Consider the following 19,896-nt stretch of genomic DNA (forward strand, 5'->3'; position numbering starts at 1 on the left):
GGGATGACCTTGGACGGATCCTCCCAAAGGTACTGCATTATGCAATCTTATTTTATTAATTTATTTTACTTATTTTGTCAAGCATGTATAACAGATTATTGATCCAATAAAGAACAATTAAAAGTCAGAGAACAAGGAAGTCCCTCTGCTCGTATCCCTTACTTCTTTATTTTCTCTCTCTCGCACATACATACACACACTCTCCTGCACACCTGGAGGAAAAGGTGAAACCACTGCCTGGTACCTGTTGACCTTCCCCTGGAGGCACTGGGTATTCTCTCTTTCTGTTCTAGCTCTCCGAATCATTGCCCGTTAATTCAGAAATGCCCATCTGCTGGCTTGACTCCAGAAGTCTGCAGCTCTGCCTTTTCCCAATTTCAAAATTCAAAGCTGTTTCCAATTCACAGCCAGCAATGGGAGCATCCTTAGAGAGCTTTGACAAAACAGAGAGAGAGATTCGGCTGAGGGAAGCTGGTTTTGGCAACAGGCCTGGAGAAGTGGAGATGGAGCCGATAAAGTGGTGAATCTGATTGTATTGTTCCTGCCGTGGGAGGGAGACGGAGGAGTTTGGAATGTTGTTTTGTGATCATTTTTCAAAAATAAAGGAAAACAAAACAGCCTTCTAACGTAGACAATGGCGTGATGTTGTTGCCTCTCTTGCAGCAAACATGTCAATTCGTTAAAAAAGGGAAGAAGCCCAGAGAAGGAAGCGGAAGCTCTCCAGCCTCAACCGGCTGCCCTCTGAGACTTCCAGGGAGCAAAAGTCCCTCACTCGCCCCCCTCCCACAGTCTCTGGTGCCACAAGCTCCTTGACTTACGGCCTTTTGTTTAGTGACTGCTCAAAAGTTACGGCCACACTGAAAAAAGTGACTTATATTTCCACGCTTATAAACGCTGCAGCCTCCCCAGGGTCACCTGGTCAGAATTCGGACGCTTGCCAACTGGCTCGAATTTATGACGGCTGTCGTGTCCCAGGGTCACGTGACCATCTGACAAGCAAAGTCAATGGGGAAGCAGGATCCGCTTACCAACCGAGTGACTCACTTAACAACTGCAGTGATTCACTTAACAAACGAAGGCAAGGAAGATCGTAAAGTGGGACAAGACTTACTTAACAACTGTCTTGCTCAATTGTGGTGATAAGCGGAGGACTGCCTATATCAGCACCCACGGCAGCCCCGGGGGGACCAAGAAACCGTCAATTCCAGGCCCAAGAGCCCCCCTCGAGGGCCAAGCCCTGAAACCACCCAGACTGAAACCCCCCAGGGAGGCCACACGCGCCCCTCACCCTCCTTCCTTGGGGGGGAGTTCCCTCCGGGGGGGAGGGGAATCTATGGGGGGGTCCCCCAACGTCCTCCTACCAGGGGTCGCCCAGGCCCCTCCCTCTTCCTCGGGGGTGGGGCCTCCGTGGCTGGGGGATCGCCTGGGAGGTGGGGGCTAAGACTCCGCCGTTGCCGGGCAACGGGCGCCGCTTCCGGGTCTGCCCGTGGCGCATCGGTGACGTCAGAGAAGCGCGCCCGCGGCCGGGGACGCTGGTCGGAGCATGGGGGCCGCCCGGGAGGTCGAGCCGCCGCCGGCGCAGGACGAGGAGCCCGAGGACGAGGAGGAGGAGGAGGAGGCGGCGGCGGCGGCGGGGGGCGACGGGGAGCCGGGGGCGGCGGTAAGGGCGGGGCCTACAGGCGGGGGAGGGGCGGGGGCGGCGGGGGACGCCTCTGACCCCTCCCTCTTTCTCCCCCCCTCCCCCCCCCGCAGAGCCCCTGGAACATCATGATCAAGCACCGGCTGGTGCAGCGGCGCGGGCGGCGCTCCCAGATGATGACCAGGTGAGCCCCCCCGTCCCTCCCCCCCAGGGGCCCCTCCCCGGGGGCTCCCCCCGTGTCTGGCGGGAAGGGGGGCTGGGGGGAGCTCCAACTCTCCCTCCCTCCCTCCGCAGCTTCACCGACCCCGTGGTCTCCATGGACCTGCTGCGAGCCGTCCTGCAGCCCAGCATCAACGAGGAGATCCAGGCCGTCTTCGGCAAGTACATGAAGGTAGGTCAGGAGGAGGGAGCAGCTGCCTGGCCAGAGGCGCCCCCCCCCCAGCCCCACCTCCCAGGCGCCCCTGGCCCCTCTGGTCCATGCAGTGGCTGCCCCAGTGGGAGGCCAGGAGTGCGCTGCTGGGGAGCCTAATAAGGGGGCTTGGGGGCTTGGGGGGGTCTGCCTTTCATAAGACTGGCCACTGGGTGAATAAATGCAGGTAGTCCCAAAGGTGATTTTTTTCAAGTGGCAACTGGAATTTCTGCTTTTTCTTTGAAGGTGTTTCGCTTCTCATCCAAGAAGCTTCTTCAGCTCTGACTGGGTGGTGAGGAATGGAACGACTGATACTCCTTGCAGATGGTTGCATATAAATCCTTCCCTTCCCCCCCCCCCCAATCCAGTCAGAGCTGAAGAAGCTTCTTGGACAAGAAGCGAAACGTCTTCAAAGAAAAAGCAGAAAGTCCAGTTGCCTCTTGGAAAAGTGGATGACTGAGAATCTCCATAGACAAATGCAGGTAGTCTTCAACTTACAAGCGCTTATTTAGTGACCGAAGTTGCAACACTGAAAAAAGTGATTTGTGATTGTTTTTCACACTTAAAACCATCACGGCGGCATCCCCGTGATCACAAGAACAAAATCCAGACGCTTGGCCTCATATATATGACGGTTGCAATGTCCCAGAGTCTCGTCATCCATTCCCTTTTGCAAACGTCTAACAAGCAAAGTCCATGGGGAAACCAGATTCACTTAACACACTGAACTGCAACGACTCACTTAGCAACTATGGCAAGAAAGGTCCCAAAATGGGTCAAAACTAACTGAAGAACTGTCTCCCTTAGCAGCACAAATGTTGGGCTCCATTTGGTCGTAGGTCAGGGACTTGGGAGGGGCACCAGTTCTGTCCTCAGCCTTCTGGCCCTGAGGGGCTCCTTCCTTCTCTCCAGTTTTTCCAGAAGGCGGCAGGGAACGTGCGTGAGAATGTCGGTGAGGACGTGGACACGGAGCAGCTCATCCAAGAGGCGTGTCGCAGCTGCCTGGAGCAGGTAGGGGGGGGAGGGGGCTGCAGCACGGCCTGTTCCAAGAAAGGGCTGCCCTTGAGTGCAGGGTGGTGAGGGGGAGAGGTGGGCAGCCGCCCCTGGGCGAAAGGAGGGCCCTGCTTCTACTTTTTCTGCCCAGGGAAACGCCTCTCTGTTTTCCTTGGGTAAAAGCTATGGGGAGCCCTAGCAAGCTGCAGAGTGAGAGTAGCCATCGAGTATAATACCCAGTTGCAGTACAATATAATATCATACCAAAAGGGTTGCACGAAGTGGGTAGGTCTAGTTTAATGAAAAGAAGGGGGGGGGAGGTGATACAGAGTTCCGATATCTGAGAGGCTGCCACAAGGGGGGGGGGGTTCAATCTTTCTCCAAAGCAGCTGAAGGCAGCAGAGGAAGGAGCAGCAGAAGGTAGAAATGTATCAGGGAGAGAAGCAACCTGGAACTAAGGAGAAACCTCCTAAGCGGGAGACCAGTTACTGTAACCAGTGGACTGGCTTCCCTTCTGAAACTCTGCGTGGCCCATCAGGGGAGGCTTTTAAACTGGACACGGCCATTTGTCCGAAGTGGTCTGGGGTGCTTGCTTGAACAGAGGTTCGAACTAGGAGACCTCCAAGGTCTCTTCCATCCCTGTGTTATTCTCTTGTTCTGATTAGGAACAAAAAGGAGGGAACTTATTCCACTACGCAAAAGTAAGAAGTTAGAGGTTGTGTGTAATTACTGTATTGTGCCAGGAAGAGCTGGAAGTTAATCCCTTTCCTCTTTTTCTCCGGTTTACCATACACTTTTTCCTCTTCTCCTTTTCCTCTCCCATTTTCCCATTATTTTCATTTTTCTTTGTATTTCTGCATTTTATATTTTGATAAACCCATAAAATAGGAGTATTGAGAAAGGGTGATCATCGAAAGCGCATCTCTGAGCTGCACAAATTAAGGAAAATGGGGGCTCCCTAGGCCTTCCCAGACCATGGGCATGTCCAGAGTCACCGGCCTCAGGGATTCGGGGGCGTTGACCAGCCCCTCCTGGTGCCTGTCTGACCAGCCTCCTCCCCCTGCAGGCCAAGCTCCTGTTTTGCGATGGGAAGAGGCCGATCGCAAGAGTTCCCCACGAAGTGGCAGCCATCAAGGTAAAGGCAGAAAGCCGGGCTGGGGAGCAGCCTAAGGGTCCCTTCGCCTCCTTGCTGGGAGAAGCGCTCTGGCTGCCCAGCCCTTCCCTGCAGGGAGCCCACACCTGGGGCAGGTGGCAGTTCTCGCTCTGCAGGTACCACTTTCTTCCTCTCTGTGCAGCGGGCGAAGCCCCTGGAAGACGAGGGGAGCCAGCAGGGGAGCCCCATCCCGAAAAAGGTAGGCCATTGGAGGAGGGCCCGGGGGAAGGTGGTTGGCATTCTTGGTGCGGCCAGGAAGCCCTGATGAGGAGGGTCTCTTCTCCTTGGCAGAGGAAGGGGAGGCCGCCAGGACAGAGCCAGCCCGGGGACCGTGGTGCTTCCGGGGTCAGCACGTGAGTAGGGATCCCTTTTGGGGGAGGGAGATGCTCTCCCCCAGTGAAGCCTTGAGAAGGCCCCTCTGGCCAAAACCGCTGACTATAAGGGGAAGCCAGGAAACGGGGGGGGGGGGGAGTGTCCTTTTATAAGGAGATTGGAAGGTGTACTCAAGATTCGAGTCCGGCACGCAGTCAGTTGTGGCATTGGGGGGCAGGAAGGAAGCTTCTCCCCTCGTTAGGACAAGCACACAATGCAGATTTGGCCACTTCCCAAGACCCCCCCCCTCCCCTCTGCTTTCAGGGGGAAGAGTAAATCCTGTGAACCGGTGCAGAGGGACGGGCCAAAGGTACGCCAGGCATACGCAGAGTTTGCAGAGCCATCCCTGGGGAAGAGGGCAGTGGGGAGGGGAGGCAGCCTCTCCGAGGCAGGACCATCAGCAAGGCCATTGACCCAGGGAGCCGCCCCGAGAGGGCCAGGGGGCCTCTGGTCAGTTCCTGCCACTGACCCGTGTCCCCTCGCTTCTGGCCTTGCAGTGGGACCCCCTGCGCCTCACAGAGACCACCAGCTTCGTTCTTGGCTCCAGAGCAAACAAGTGAGGGGGAGCCGGCTGCATATGAATGCTTCATCGGGGGGGGGGGGTGGCCCCTTAACCTTTGCAGGCTTTAACTATTCCCGTTCTGGATTCAGGGCCCTTGGGATGGGGGGCACCAGAGGCAGGCTCTACATCAAGCACCCCCACTTATTTAAGGTCAGTGTGGTTTCTTCCGACGCCTCTCCTGGCCACTGGGGGGGAGGGGGCACCCCTTAATTCACCAACACACCCCAGGCAGGGCCCTGCCAGGGGCTTTCAGCACGGATCCCATGCTGTTCCTCGGCCCATCGGGACACGGGGAGAGAAGTTGGCATCTGATTGCAGGCATTCGGACTTACGACCGGTGGACCTCCCAGAGCGATTTGACATGGTTTGGAGGTTGTGAGGGCCGCTACCCCCTTCCCCTCCCCCATGAGAACCTTTGGGCTCTTGGCCGCCAGCCGGCCCCCACGGCTGCTGTTGCAGGCTCACATGGTCAGATTGATTGCCATTTCTGGTTTGGGGGGAGGGGATTTGCTTCCAGTCTCCAGCAAAAGATGCTCATGGAGTATAGGAGCTCCTCGACTTACAACCACAATTGAGCCCAAAGTTTCCGTTCTAAGTGAGGAAGTTGTAAAGTGAGCTTTGTCCCCATTTTACGACATTTCTTGCCACAGTTGTTAAGGTAATCCCTGCAGTTGTTCAGTTGTTAACATGGTCGTTAAGTGAACCTGGCTTCCTCATTGACGTGGTTTGTCAGGAGGTTGCAAAAGGGGATCAGATGGCCCTGGGCGCTGCAACCGTCATAACTCTGAGTCAGTTGCCAAAGGTCCTAATTGTGATCGCATGACCCCGGGGAAACTTCGGTGTGTGAAAAAGGGTCCCAAGAGTCCCTGTTTTCCAGTGCTTTTGTAACGTTGAACAGTCGCTGAATGAACCGTTGTCGTGAGTTCATTTAACGGCAGCCGCGTTCCCTCAGCTGCCACAAAAGTTGTGAAATCAGGTGGGGCCATGTGGCAACCTACTTAACGACTGTCACAACGTAGGGCCGTAATTCCAGGCTCATGCAGGGTCGTCGGAGGAGGAGTGGCAGGTTTGGCTGATCCCTGCCAGGGGTTGCTGCCTTCCCTTCCCTTCCCTCCCTGCACCCAGGGGTCTCCAGACTCCAGCCCCCAGGGTCCCCCAGGCAGCCACAGAGTCCACAGGCCTTCAGGCCTCCCTGCTCGGGTCCCCCTGGCTTTGCCTGCCCACCCCCCCCACCCCCCTATCTCAGGGGGGACCCCAAGGCTCAGGGCTGCTTCCTCACCTGTGCCTTTTCCCCCTCCCTCCCCCTCTTTTTCTCCCAGTACGCGGCAGACCCCCAGGACAAGCACTGGCTGGCTCAGGAGCAGTACATGAGGGCCACCGGAGGGAAGATGGTCAGTGGGGGGGGGGGCAATGGCTTCTCCCCCCTGGGAATCAGGCCAAAGGACGGGGGGGGGGCTGCTCTCTGGCGCTTGGCCCACCTCCCCCGCTCTCTCTCCCCGCACAGGCCTACCTCCTGCTGGAAGAGGACATCCAGGACCTGGCGGCCAGTGACGAGTACAGGTGGGGCTCAGGGAGGCAGGGGACTCCAGCCCACACCCAGGAGGCTGGAGTGGGGCAAAGGGGGGTCAGCTCCTGTCCCTTCGAGAAGCTGTCAGTCCCGGACTTCTTGAACACCTCTTCTTCCTCCTGCTTCTCCTTCCTTCCTTCCTCCTCCTCCTCTCCCTCCTCCTCCTCCTTCCTTCCCCTTCATTTTCCTCTCCTTCCTTCTTCCTCCTCCCGCCTCCTCTTCCTGTTCCTCTCCTTCCTTCTTCGTCTTCCTCTCGTTCCTCTTCCTTTCTCCTCCTTCCTCCTCCTCCCCCTCCCTTCCTCCTCTTCCTCCCCCCAGGGGCTCCCAGGAGCTGAAGCTGGATGAGCTGAAGCCCTTCACCATTCCTTCCTGGATGATAGGGAAGATGCAGAGATACATGAAGACCCTCCGCAGCGAAGGGGAGCAGCCGTTGCCACAGCAACAGCCACCCTCCCTGCCGGAGGAAATGCGGGAGACTTAGGCCAGGCCCGGCCAGTGTCTCCTGCCCCTCGGCTGCTCCCAGGAAGCCCAGGATGGGGGGCAGCCTCCCCTCAGCCCTCTCCCTGCACAGGAGATTATGATGTTCTATTTGGAATCTTGCATTTGCTTGTTGGGGGATTTTTAGAAGAAATAAAGGCCTCTGGTTGAACTTCCGTTGCTCCTTGGAGGGTTGAGCGGGTGGTGGGAAGCAGCTGACCAGGCCTGAAGGACAGGGGGGCTCCCTGGCTGGCGTGCAGAGGGGCCCCGGGGCCCCAGAGGGCTTTGGTGGGAGGCCCCAGCACTGAAGCCTGCTGTCATCCACATTCATTTAGTGCCCAAGTCAAAAGGTTGCATTCCAGACATTGCACCCGTCCTGGCCTGGCAATAGCCGGATTCACACATCGCATCAGGCTTTTGTGTGTGTCTTTTTTCCTTAGCTTGTGGCATCAATCCTGCCGTTGTGGCTTTTGCAGGGGATGAAAAAGTCTTCCTGGACCCCACTCACCTCTCTCCAGCTCCACGAATCATTCAGTAGGTTGGAGAAGTTGGGGGCGGGGCTACCCCCCTTCATTAGGGACTCTTCCCCTCTGCATTGGCTGGGATAGGAGAGGCTGCCCCAGGAGCCCAATCCACCAGGCGCAACAGAGCTTGCTTCTACCTGCTTTATCCCATCCCTATGAAGTGGCTGGAGAAGGTCGCCCAGGTGATTAGGGTGTGAGAAAGGTGGAGGTGTGTTAGTCATTCCTGACTCTAGGGGGCAGTGCTCATCTCAGTTTCAAAGCCAAATGTCCGGAGATGTCTCCATGGTCATGTGGCCAGCATGACTCAATGCCAAAGGCCCACGAAACACTGTTACCTTCCCACCAAAGGTGGTTCCTATTTCTTCTAGGTGCTTTCAAACTGCTAGAAACTGGGACAAGGAATGGGAGCTCACTCTTGTTACGCGGCGCTGGGGATTCGAACCACTGAACTGTCCATCTTTATGATCAACAAGCTCAGTGTCTTGCCCACTGAGCCACTGCGTCCTTTTTGGGGTGTGATATCAGTGTGCAAATGAGGCCCAATGCTAGTCCCTAGGCCTCCTCACCCCAAAAAACCCCTCTAGTTTAGCAGACCAGAGCAGGACGTGTGCAGCAGGCGCAGGGGAGGGAAGCTGGGCCCTTGCCAAGCGTTTTGTTTGACTGGCCTAGGATTCACTCAGCTGCCCGGGGAATCCTGGGAGTTGAACAAGGGATGGAAACTCTTTAAGGAGAGAAGCAGCCTGGAATTCAGGAGGAAGCCCCTGAGGACCATCAGTGGAAGGGCTTCTCTCCAGAGGTGGCTACTTCATCACTGGAGGCTTTTAAGAAGAGACTGGACAGTCACGTCTGAAATGCTGTGTAAGGTTTCCCGCTTAAGCAGGGGGCTGGACTAGAAGACCTTCAAGGTTCCTACCAGCAATATTTTCCTTCTAATTCTGAAATCCAGAAATCTTAAAAGTTGACCTCCTTGGTCTATGCAGTTAATTATTTTCATTTTATTTAACCTCGCGCGTGTTTTCGTCCTACTGTGGGTGCTCTCCCCCCCCCTCTCTCCCTGTGCACTGTTAAAATGTAGAGATGGTGGCAGGATACAAGCTTCAGAAAAAGAGGAACTGAAAAGCGACCGATGGGAAAGCGCCTCTTTTGCGACCGCCTGTCGACCCAGGGAGCCGCGTTTAATGCAGGGAAAGACGATCTTCTCGGAGAGGGAGGAGGAGGAGGAGGAGAAACGCCCCCCCCCAACCTTGGGGAAAACCGGATTTCCACCCATTGTCCAGATTGGGGCGGGGGAGGAGTGAAAAGCCTCCCATCATCCCCTGCCGAGCTTCCCCGGAGAAAAAGCGGGGGCGGGGGGCAAAGATCCCCAGCGGAGGACCAACCCCTCCCCGCAAAGCAGAGGAGGGCAAGGAAGACCGGGCGGGCAGGCAGGCGGCGGGGAGGAAGGCGGCCGCCCCCTTCACAACAGCCCTGCCAGGTAGAGCAGCGACGCCTCCGGGGAAGCCGCCCCGCCCACGCCTTTCGGAGCAACGCCGCCGCGGCCAATCGCTGGGCGCGCGCGCCGCCATTGGGCAGATCGAACGCGAGGAGGGCTCCGATTGGCTGCGCCGCGCCAGCTTTGCAACATTCAAACTCGCGCAGCGGCCGCCGCCGAGGAGGAGGAGGAGGAGGAGGAAGAGCGGAGCTTCTGCCTGCCTTTCAATGGCCTCGCAGAACGACGACCCCGGCGCCGTCGCCCGCGGACCCAGCAAGGCGGCCGAACCCGGCGGGGGCGCCGCCAGGGGCTCGGTCCGCAGCAGGTGGGGCGGCCGAGGGGTCGGGCACGTGCGGCGCCTCCTCCTTCGGCCCCTGCGGCCCGATCGGGGAGCCGCTCCCGCCGCTAACCGCTCTCTTTCTCTCCCCGCAGGCTGCAGCAGGAGCTGATGGCCCTCATGGTGAGTCTCCCGGGGGCGCTGCACGCCTTTCCCCGCCTGCCCCCTTCTCCGCGTCCCGCAAGCGGCGGAGGGGGATCCGCGCTCCCGGGGCCTCTTTCCAAGCGGGCGCCGTTCCTGGCGCCTCTGATCCCCGCCTGCCTTTCCCTCGCAGATGTCCGGAGACCACGGCATCTCCGCCTTCCCGGAGTCGGACAACCTCTTCAAGTGGATCGGGACCATCAACGGCGTGGCTGGGACGGTGAGCGGGCCGCGGGGGAGGGGAGGCGGCCTTGGGCCCCGCGGGCTTCGCCTCCGGTCGCCCCGCATTTCACGCTCCGCAAATAAAGCGGCCACCCAGGCGCAGCCCCGGTTGCCAAGCGCGGAAGGCGACCAAGAAGCGTAGAAGAAGCGCAGATGGGTGGCCTGCAGGCGTGGGGGAGAGGGGCTTCCTGATGCCCTCGTGGGAGCCCCTTGTGGTCGTCTGCAGTTCCTGGGGGAGAGAAGCCGCCTTCCTTTGTCCAGCCGGAACCCTCTCTGGCTGTTGGGGGAGGGGGTTCTGGGCAGACGCCCCTCACCCACTTTGCAGAGACCGGACAGCCCAAAGAATTCCTGGTGGTGCTTCATGCCGGAAGGGCAGCTGCACTCCGCACGATGGGCTTTCAGGCAGAAGAGGGGAGGTGGAGGCAACGACCAGGGACCAGACAGGAAAAGACAGGGAGAGGGTCCTGCCCTCCCCCATGCCCTGCCTGACCTTTTAATCTCCCCCCCCTCCCCTTCCAAACGCAGGTCTACGAGGACCTGAGGTACAAGCTGTCCTTGGAATTCCCCAGCGGATACCCCTACAATGCCCCCACCGTCAAGTTCCTCACCCCTTGCTACCACCCCAACGTCGACCTCCAGGGCAACATCTGCTTAGACATCCTGAAGGACAAGTGGTCAGCTCTCTATGACGTCCGGACAATTCTGCTCTCCATCCAGAGCTTACTGGGAGGTGAGAAAGAGGGTCCTGGAATGGGTGGGGGCTAGTAGAAGAAAGATTCCTCCTCCTCCCCCCCCCAGCCCTGGAATTACCACTGGAGCACCTGAGCTGCACCCCAAGAATTGGGAGGGGGTGCCACCCGAGGGCTCCCATTGCCTGGAAGGAGCTCCTGGTTCCGGGCAGAAGAGCCGTGCCACTGAGCCTGTGCCAGAGGTGATGCCAAGCCCACCCTCCCTCCCTGGCAGAGCAGGGGTTTCCCGGTGGCAAGGGGGGGGGTCACCCTTACCAAACGTGCTTGGGAACCTTCTCTGCCACTCCAGAGCCAAACGTGGAGAGTCCGCTGAACACAGAGGCTGCCGAGCTCTGGAAGAACCAAGCAGGTGAGTCGACCAAGGCAGTTGGGGGGCGGGGGGGGGGGTGTTGAAAGTGCCAGGGTAGGAACCATGAGGCGGAGAGTTCTACTCCAGCCTTATGTAGGAAAGCCAGCTGGGTGACTTTGGGCCAATCCCCAGGAGATGCCGAGTTCTAGTCCCACATCAGAAGGAAAAGGGCCAAAGGTGCTTTTTTTCAGGAGGCAACTGGACTTCCTGGTTTTTCTTTGAAGATGTTTTGCTTCTCATCCAAGAAGCTTCTTCAGCTCTCTGGATTGGGTGGGGAGGGGGGGGTGAATGGAAGGATTGCAGACGCTTAGAAGGTTACAATCTTGGAAGATTGTACAGTGACACATTGACGCTTAGAAAGAAAGGGTAGCTTTCACCCAATCACCAGGAGGCTCTGAGTTCTAGTCCTGCCTCATGCACAAAAGCCAGCTGGGTTCCTCCTCTCTCACTCTCACACCCATTCACGTGCACCACCTTGCTGTTGGGAGGAAAATAGGAAGGAAAAGGAGTATCAGGCGTCTTCACCATCTTAGTTGTCTATAAAGTAATAAAGGTGGGATAAAATTCTAAGCAATAAGAACCTTTGGAAAGAGACACAGAGAGAGAGAGAGACAGAGAGAGAGACACACAGACACAGACACAGAGAGAGAGAGAGAGAGAGAGAGAGAGAGAGAGACACACACAGACACAGAGAGAGAGAGAGAGAGAGCATTGGGGAGAGTTGCAGAATGCAATGAGTGGGGAGGGCTCCTTTTTTTTTTTCATTTTAGGAGCCTTCATGAGGACTTGGATCTTTCTTGTCTGAAAGCGCCAGGGCTTGCCTTTTTGCTTGCCTTTTTGGCTTCTTAAGGCAGCTGCTTCGTGGCTGCTTCACTGTAGAGATCGTCCTCGACTTGCAATAGTTTGTTTAGTGACAACGGCACTCATAGAAGTGACTTATGACCATTTTTCACACTCTTTTTGCAACTTTCTGGCAAGCCGAGTCACTTAACGACCGTGTGGCTGACTTAACAACTGCAGTCATTTGGTCAACCAACGTGGCACAAGAAAAGTTGCAGAATGGGGCAAAACTCAACAAATTTCTCACTTAGCAACATAAATTTTGGGCTCAGTTGTGGTCGTACGTCGAGGACCACACGTATAGTTTTTACAGCTGCACAATTGCATGGAGAGGGGAGCAGGCACACAATTGTACAAAAGAGTGATCCGGCCTTGGTGTCTTTGCCCAGCTGTGTGGAGGGGGCGGGGGGGGACGGGATTTGATGCCCAGAAAACCCTTGGCTGAATTTGCCTCCCTTCCCAGCCTTTTTTCCTAAACTGCGACCCTCCCCCCAAGCTTCTCCAGGGTCCTTAACCTGCTCCCCTTGTCTCTTCACACAGCCTACAAAAGGCGCCTGCAGGAATCCTACCACAAACACAGGAAGAGCCAGGATACTTGATGTCCTTCCCTGGGGGGAGCAGCCCTTCCCTCTTCTGTTTTATCCTTGTATTTTCTGTATGTCGGCCACTATTGTATTATAGGTCATTTTAAAGTTTTATTTGGCTTTTTTCCCTGGTGTTAATGTATAAATAAACTTTTCTTTTGTTTTTATAAAGTGATGCCTATTTGAGTTTGGGAAGGGGCTTCAGTGAACTGGAGAGAGTGCAGAGAAGAGCAACAGACGGTCAGGGGACTGGAGGGTAGAACCTATAAAGAATGGTTGCAGGAGCTGGGTAGGCCTAGTCTTAACCAAGAGAAGGACTGGGGGTGGCAGGATGGCAGTCTTCCAGTATTTGAGGGGCTGCCACAAAGAGGAGGGGGAACGGGCTATTTTCCAAAGTACCTGAGGGCAGAACCAGAAGCAATGGGTGGAAACTGATCAAGGAAAGAAGCAATTAAGGAGAAATTTCCTGAAACTGAGAACGATTAACCAGTGGAACTGCTTGCCTCCAGAGGTTGTGGGTGCTCCAACACTGGAGGTTTTTAAGAAGAAACTGGACAGCCACTTGTCTGATGGTACCGAGTCTCCTGCCTTGAGCAGAGGGTTGGACTAGAAGACCTCCAAGGTCCCTTCCAACTTATTCTGTCATTTTGAATCCCCTTTCTTTGCTGGAAATGGGGCAAAGTGCCTAGGAGCTGGGTTAGAATTTTCATCTGGAAATTTCTACTTATTCCTCTGGACAAAATTGAGAAATGGGTGTTGGGAACCATGTTATGGTTTTATAATGTTTGACATCTGCCATAATATGAAGAATGAGATGTTTGTAGTGTATTGTCACCATCTTGTAGGATTTTTTTTGGGGGGGGGTCGGTTTAAACACTTGCCAGCTGCTATTTAATACAATTTGGTACTAAATATCTCCCACACCTTTCCGTATCTACAATTTTAGAATTTAAAGATACAGGTGAAATGTTTTTATATTACTGTTTTAAACCTTGATTTTTAGCTAGTTTAGCTGCGGTGAGAAAAGATTTGATTCTCCCACCCTCATGCCTTGGTGGTGCATGGAGAGAAAATGGCACCGTGGTGATTTTTCACTTTTTGCCCAGTGCCCCAGAAAAGAGGGGTAGCAATATTTCCAAACCACTCTGCATACCAGAGAGAGCGGGGAGACCAGGCTGGAGACCTCCCAGCTGCCACCGAATTCCAGTTTAATGTTGCCTGCTTTATGCTCCTCCTCAAATCTCCAGCCACTCTGAGTGACGTCAGCCCCTTCCATGACTTTTCTTGCCAGAGTGACTGTGGCTGGCCCGTTGAGTTGGCTTTCCCAAGGGGACCACGGGACACCCACCCATCCTGGGACACCCCTGCCCACAGGGCATAATTGCACAAGCCTCTAGAATCCCCCTTCCCTTTTCAAGCCCCTCTGGCTCTGGCTCGAGAGAGCTCTAGGGAGGCGTTCCCTTCCTAGGAGAATCTCACAGCTGAAGTCAGGAGCTTTGGCCTTGCAGGGAAAACTGTCCTTCTGGAGGACCTTGCCCATCACTTGAGGACCGATGCTCTTGAGACCCCCACCCCCCACGGATGTGTCTTCTCAGGGGACTCTGGCCAGAGAGCGGCCGGTTCTGTCATGCGGAAGCAGTGCGCCCCTTCCACCCACACCATCCCCTCCCTGAGGCCCTTCAGTAATGAGTGACATTATCACCCTGGGGGCGGGGGGGGGTGTTTGCTGAGAGAGAGAGAGAGCTGCCCCCCAGCTGGATTCCAACCACTGGGAATACTAGTATCGTTTTTATCATTGTTCTCCAGGGGTTCCATCCTTTCACTGCTTAGTTTTCCTATGTAGACTGCTGGCACTGGAGGGAGGGATGGCAGAGGAGGAAGGGAGGGAAGGCTTGGTCTCTCATTCCCCCGCCCTCCCCCAGGAAGAGGAGGGGACACTGCCCCACTCTCAGGGGGGGAGGGGGGAGGCAGAGCTATTCAAAGGACCTCAACTGAAACTATGGAGCAGCCCCTTCTACTCCCTCCACTTCTCTTCTTGGGCTGGCAGCCCCCTTTCCCTGCACAGGGGCCAGCCGGCCTTTGGGCTTGCGGGTGGGGGCGGGAGACCCTGAGATGCCCGGCTTTCTCCCTTCAGCCTGCATGGGATGGAGACGGGAAGCGTGCTGCGCCCTGAAGCCCAGGGAGGGGCAGGAGTCCCAGACCACCCCAGTCCTCCCTTCTCCCCCAAAAGGAATGCAAGTCTCCCCCTTGGCTGTGCCCTCCCCTGCCTGGCACGATGGGGTCCGCTCAGGGTGCAGGAAGGGCAGCTGGAGGATGTGGGAGGGGGAGTCTGTTGCCTGTTTCTCCCTCCCTAGCCAGGTGGCCTGGTGGGGGGAAGCAGGCCGGGGGGGGGGGGGGTCCACAACCAAACTCAGCCCACAGCCTCTCTGCTTCCACAGTCCCTTGCTCTTTATTGAGGTGTTGGTGTTAAAAACAAGCTTTCACAGCGGGGAGCGATGGGATCGAGAGTCCGGCTGAAGAGGCGTCTCTGAGCTGTGCAGAGGAAGCTGGCGCAGGAGCATGGGCCTTGGGAGCTCGGCGGGGCCGGGGGGAGCTGCCCCCTCCCGCCGGCCGGTCTTGCAGGAATGTTTCAATGCTTTACTGCACACCCTCCATCATTTTCAGGAACTCTGGGGGGAGATGGAGATGGGTCAGCCCCCCCCCCAGCAATGATGGGCAGAGGAGCAACCCCTCCCGGAAGCTAAGGGTGGCAGCCCCCCACAAAGAGGCACCCAGGACCCCCCCCCCAACCGCCCTGGAGGCAGCCTGCCTGAATTGCTGGGGGCTCCCAGGAGAGACTGTCAGGGGGGCCACTACGGGCCCAAACTCCACGTAGGGAGAAGGTGGGTGAAGCTGGGAACAGCCTCTCCCTACCACCCCTGTGGGGCAGGGAAGGGCAGCTGTTGGTCAGCCCCAAGAAGCTCCGTCTGTCCGTCCGAGCTGCTCACCGTCAAAATCGATCCGCCCATCGTTGTTTTTGTCTCCATCCCTCATCAGCTCCTGGATCTCCTCTTCTGTGACACTTTCCCCGGAGAGCTGGAAGATCTCCACCAGCTCCTCAGCATCCAGGAACCCATCGGCATTCCTGGCAGGAGATTGGGCAAGAGATTAGAACAGAACAGAACAGAACAGAACAGAACAGAATAGAATAGAATAGAATAGAATAGAAGCTGGAAGGGACCTTGGAGGTCTTCTAGTCTCAAGCAGGAGACCCTATACTATGTCAAATAAGTGACTGTCCGGTCTCCTCTTAAAAACCTCCATTGATGGAGCACCCAGAATTTCTAGTGGCAAGCAGTTCCACTGGTTAATTGTTAACTGTTAGGAAGTTTCTCCCTAGTTCTATATTGCTTCTCTCCTTGATTAATTTCCATCCTTTGTTTCTTCTCCTGGGGTTTTGGACAATAGCTTGACTTCCTCTTCTTTAGGGCAGCCCCCCAAATGCTGGAATGCCCCTATCATCCCCCGTCCCCCCGTCCTTCTTTTCTCTTGACTGGCCAAACCCAAATCCTGCAGCTGTTCTTCATATGTTTTAGCCTCCAAGCCTTTGAAGGAACAGAAGAGCTGAGACTGGCAAAACATCTGCCCCCATGCGGTCAACTCTGGCCCGAAGCTCCTGTTGGGCTGGGCACCACAAGGCCAACCTGGGATTCGGAACTTTAGAGGAGGGCAGAGGCCGAAGAGTCTTCACTTGGGAGCGTGGAGATGAATTGACACTTGGGGTCAGCTTGGTCCATTGATGCCCCCACTTGGCTGGGCTGCAGCCCCAGGGACAGGCTGGTCTGGCGGCAAAGGGCCAGGCGAGAGAATTGGAGATAGTGGATTCCAGAGCCACCTTAGCCATGAAAGCCAGTTGGGTGACTTTTTGGACTCATCACTAGGAGACGGTGAGTTCTAGTCCTGCCATAGGCACAAACGCCAGAGGGATAACTTTGAACCAGCCCATCCCACCTCACAGGGTGGTTGTTATAAGGAGAACAGGAGGTGTATTGGGCTGTGGAGCTTCTCCGTCATAAAGGCCCTGGCTGTCCCAAAGGGGCTTTTTTTTCAAACTTGGAGGTCTGTCTGTGTCCTCAGAGCCACCTGAGTGGTGCAAATGGTTCCTGGAAATGGATTTCCAGAGGAAAATTGCAGGCTACAGAAACCATTTGCACTACTCAGGTGAGCCTGAAGACACAGGTAAGCCTCCAAGTGGCCTCAGGGACCCTCTCAAAGGATGCAAATGGCCAGCTGTCCGCAAGGAATGTCAATCCTTCCATTCTTCACCATCCAGTCAGAGCCAAAGAAGCTTCTTGGATGAGAAGCAGAACGTCTTCAAAGAACAAAACAAGGAAGTCCAGCTGCCTCTGGGGGGGGGGGGGAAGCCCCTTTGGGACCAGGAGGCGCATCCTGAAGGGTACTTGCCACTTTGGGTCACTTACGAAGAATCCCTCTTTGAGGGAAATACAAAATGCAACTAAATCAAGGCGGGATAAAAACTCTAAGGAATAAATAAAACCAAGGAACCCCCTCCCCATTCCCCCCACAAGGCCAGCTTCACCCCCTGGCAGACCCCCACAGAGGCCCACCCACCCACCCACCCAGGCCCACCTGTCAAAGATGCGGAAGCATTCGGCCAGCTCCTCCTCCGACTTCCCCTTGGCGTCTTCCTTCATCTGCCTCACCATCATCACCAGGAACTCCTCAAAGTCAATGGTTCCGCTGCCTGCGGGGGGGGAGGGGGTCCCATCCCAGAGTCAGAGGAGGGGGGGTCTCCCCATTCCCCCCCCTTCCCTCCCCCTCCCGTCTTCTGCCCCCTCTCACCATCCTCGTCCACCTCCTCTATGATGGCGTCCAGCTCCTCCTTGGTGGGCGTCTGGCCCAGCATCCTCATGACCGTCCCCAGCTCCTTGGTGCTGATGTCGCCTCCCCCGTCGGCATCGAACATGTCGAAGGCGGCCTTAAACTCTGCGGACGGGGGGGGCAGGGGGGGCTCAGCCTCTGGCAGGAAAGGCAGCAGCCCCCCAACCTCACTGGCCTTCCCTTGTCCACACGGCCTCCAGGCCAGCCCCCACCCCCCAAGCCCAGGCCAGTCCAGAGGGGGCTCTAGGCGGCCCTCCCCTCGTGATGATTCGTTTCATGACCGCTCGGAGTTACGACGGCAGTGAAGAAAGTGGCCCAGGACCGTTTTTCACACTTGCGACCCTCCGAACATTCCCCCACCGCCACCCAATCAACATTCAGAGCCTCGGCAACTGGTTCCTATTTACGACAGCGGCCATGCCACAGCGGTTACGTCCATCCCCTTTTACAAAGCCAGATTCACTTAACGACCAGGTTCCTAACTTAAGATCTGCAGCGATTCACTTAACCACCGTAACAAGAAAAGTTGTAAAATGGGACATGACTCACTTAACAACCGTCTCGCTTAGCATCAGAACTTTTGGGCTTAATTGTGGTCATACATCAAGGACTGGCATCCCCTGGCCAAACTCTACTGTGCTCTAGAAATGGTTCCCAGCCACTCTGGGCACCCCGAGCCCTCAACCTCTCCCTCCCGGGCACAGCGCCCCCCCCTCCCCAGCTCCCCCCTCCCCCCCTCCTGCCCACTCACCCGCAATCATCTCCTCACTGAGGTAGGAGCGGGCCTCAGCCTGCTGGTCCGTCTGCAAGGCAAGCACAGGGGTGAGGGGGGCAGGGAGGGGGCCCAGCCGGGGCCTGCCTGGGGAAATGAGTGCCCCCACCCCCCATCCCAGCCGACCTGAGTCCCAGGACCATTCACAGCTTCTCTGCCTTCCAACCTTCCATCACCAGGAGCTCCTCGCCCCAAAAGCAGGACTCTGCACCCCAGAGGTGGGCTCCTACCGGGTCGGCCAGGGTCAGCCAAACCAGTGGTGGCACGTTGGCCTGGGTCGCAGAACCAGCAGTGAGCCAGGCTGCACACGACTCCAAACCGGCTCCCTGGTCGCCATCACCCCCAGCCCCACCGTTGTCTTTTTCTTTTCTTTTCTTTTTTGAGTTCTGCATGCACAGAACAATTTCCATGGAACTCTGCCTGCGCATGGGCCGGGCATTCAGGGCGCACAAGGGAACCGGCAGTAATGCCGGCCAGAACCCACCCCTGGTGCACCCCCTACTCCTTGGCTCAAAGGGGATGAGAAGCAGCCCCAACCAGGGAGGGGGTCCACTCTGAGGAAGGGCTGCCTGACAAGGGCAGGGGAGGGAGGGAAGGAAGCCCCTCACGTCTCCCTGGGGTTCTTCGGGCATGGCCGGGGACCCAGATGGAGCCCTAAGTCAAGGTCCGAGAGCCCCTGGGCTGGGGGAGCTTCTGGGGGGCTGTCTCCAAGTCTGCCCAGCAGGACAAACCAGCTGCCCCTCCTCCTCCTCCTCCTCCTCCTCCTCCTCCTGGGAAGCTGCCGTCCTTCTCCCCCAGGCCTTGTGGTCACTTCCGTCGTCCTGGGGCCAGAGCCAGCCGGCCAGAGCCAAGAGGCTTCTTGAGACAGGGGCTATTCTTAGCCAGTCCGGAGCTGCCGGGAGCTCCTTCTAGGGGCCACTGCAGGCGGCCTGCCAGCCGGACCCACAGCTGTCCTCCCCCGGATTGGGTTACTCCTCCAAGACGCTCTTGGGGCCCTGAGATGCGCAGGCGGTCCTCATGCCTCCTGACCCATGGCTCAGTTTTCCCCACAGCCAGCTCTCCTTTCTGCAGCCTCTGCAGCCCCCCCCCCATCCTCTCTGGAGGCACCCAGGAATATCAACACCCCCTTCCCCCCCCCAAAAAAGCCCCTACCCTACCCACTTCAGTCAACTCCAGCAGCAGACGTCACTCCTCATCTCCCCCACTGCCCCTGCCCCCGGCCCCCCCAGTCCTCCCCCCCATGCCCCTACACCCGCTCCTCCCAATCGCCCCAGCAGCCTCGGCCAACAGGTCACGGTGCCCCCCGGCCTCACACAGAGCGGCTCTGCCAGAGCACTGCTTGTGTCCTGGCAGCTTCTTTGCCACCCCTGTGCTGGCCCTGGGCCCCGGGGCCGCCTTGTCCCATCGGACACTCGACCAACCAGTCCAGCCAGCCATCTGTGCACAGTCCGCGGTCCCGTCCGGCATCCTGGCAGGAGGTCCAGCTCCAACCGTCCTGGCGCCGTCCTTCAACGGGCTTCGTGCCCGTGGTCTTACCATGCTTACCATGTTGGCAGGTGTCACCCCAGAGCCACCCACAGCACTGAACCTCCGAGTCCCCCTCCGCTCTGAGCAGATGGCAAACGCTGCCCCACCACCCACCCGGCCCCCTTTGTACCCCACCAGTCCAGCAGCCCCCCCCCAGCCCCTCCGATTGGGCACCAGGAGAGGCAGTCCTGCCCAGGGCCAATCGCCTTTGGCCTCACCTGTCGATTGGTCAGCCGGGCATTTTACCAAATTTAGCCAAGGTTCTCCTGGCCAGGAAGTGGGGGTGAGCAGAGCAGGGGGGACTCAATCCTGTGGCCTCCTCCCCCT

General features: G+C 57.2%; 3 protein-coding genes across 4 annotated transcripts; 2 read left to right on the top strand and 1 right to left on the bottom strand.

Moving 5' to 3' along the window:
* The first annotated feature begins 1,494 nt into the window (after positions 1-1,494).
* DNTTIP1 (deoxynucleotidyltransferase terminal interacting protein 1) lies at positions 1,495-7,344 on the top strand. The gene is made up of 13 exons (XM_081946375.1): positions 1,495-1,660; positions 1,753-1,823; positions 1,934-2,030; positions 2,961-3,059; positions 4,108-4,176; positions 4,337-4,393; positions 4,486-4,547; positions 4,831-4,876; positions 5,064-5,122; positions 5,218-5,278; positions 6,448-6,519; positions 6,633-6,688; positions 7,014-7,344. Exons 1-13 carry the CDS (start codon positions 1,544-1,546, stop codon positions 7,174-7,176), a joined length of 1,029 nt encoding a protein of 342 aa, XP_081802501.1. The 5' UTR covers positions 1,495-1,543; the 3' UTR covers positions 7,177-7,344.
* A 1,510-nt stretch (positions 7,345-8,854) lies between these two features.
* On the top strand, positions 8,855-12,560 carry UBE2C (ubiquitin conjugating enzyme E2 C). Its single transcript, XM_081946376.1, has 6 exons — positions 8,855-9,492; positions 9,600-9,627; positions 9,779-9,865; positions 10,393-10,597; positions 10,906-10,965; positions 12,346-12,560. Exons 1-6 carry the CDS (start codon positions 9,395-9,397, stop codon positions 12,402-12,404), a joined length of 537 nt encoding a protein of 178 aa, XP_081802502.1. The 5' UTR covers positions 8,855-9,394; the 3' UTR covers positions 12,405-12,560.
* Positions 12,561-14,814: 2,254 nt separating this feature from the next.
* Positions 14,815-19,692, bottom strand: TNNC2 (troponin C2, fast skeletal type). 2 transcript variants are annotated; one of them, XM_081949250.1, is made up of 6 exons: positions 19,588-19,692; positions 18,022-18,073; positions 17,232-17,375; positions 17,019-17,133; positions 15,377-15,513; positions 14,815-15,058 (listed from the first exon to the last, which is right to left on the bottom strand). In XM_081949250.1, the coding sequence occupies exons 1-6, from the start codon at positions 19,588-19,590 to the stop codon at positions 15,027-15,029; spliced, it is 483 nt and encodes a 160-aa protein (XP_081805376.1). In that variant the 5' UTR covers positions 19,591-19,692; the 3' UTR covers positions 14,815-15,026. The 2 variants fall into 2 exon arrangements, with proteins under 2 accessions (XP_081805376.1, XP_081805375.1); XM_081949249.1 differs by having other exon boundaries at positions 19,579-19,684.
* Positions 19,693-19,896: the final 204 nt, after the last annotated feature.

Source organism: Natrix helvetica (assembly GCF_964273705.1).
Source record: "Natrix helvetica genome assembly, chromosome: 3".
In the NCBI taxonomy this organism is placed as follows: domain Eukaryota; kingdom Metazoa; phylum Chordata; class Lepidosauria; order Squamata; family Natricidae; genus Natrix; species Natrix helvetica.

Bases quoted from the DNA above. Each gene is read 5' to 3' on its own strand.
- UBE2C (XM_081946376.1), top strand. From the start codon at position 9,395: ATGGCCTCGCAGAACGACGACCCCGGCGCCGTCGCCCGCGGACCCAGC. The intron at 9,493-9,599 runs GTGGGGCGGCCG...CTCTCCCCGCAG, and splicing joins AGGGGCTCGGTCCGCAGCAG to GCTGCAGCAGGAGCTGATGG. The intron at 9,866-10,392 runs GTGAGCGGGCCG...TTCCAAACGCAG, and splicing joins TCAACGGCGTGGCTGGGACG to GTCTACGAGGACCTGAGGTA.
- DNTTIP1 (XM_081946375.1), top strand. From the start codon at position 1,544: ATGGGGGCCGCCCGGGAGGTCGAGCCGCCGCCGGCGCAGGACGAGGAG. The intron at 4,877-5,063 runs GTACGCCAGGCA...CTGGCCTTGCAG, and splicing joins TGCAGAGGGACGGGCCAAAG to TGGGACCCCCTGCGCCTCAC. The intron at 6,689-7,013 runs GTGGGGCTCAGG...TCCTCCCCCCAG, and splicing joins GCGGCCAGTGACGAGTACAG to GGGCTCCCAGGAGCTGAAGC.
- TNNC2 (XM_081949249.1), bottom strand. The intron at 17,376-18,021 runs GTGAGTGGGCAG...CCCCGTCCGCAG, and splicing joins CAGTGAGGAGATGATTGCGG to AGTTTAAGGCCGCCTTCGAC. The intron at 17,134-17,231 runs GTGAGAGGGGGC...CCCCCCCCGCAG, and splicing joins AGAGGAGGTGGACGAGGATG to GCAGCGGAACCATTGACTTT.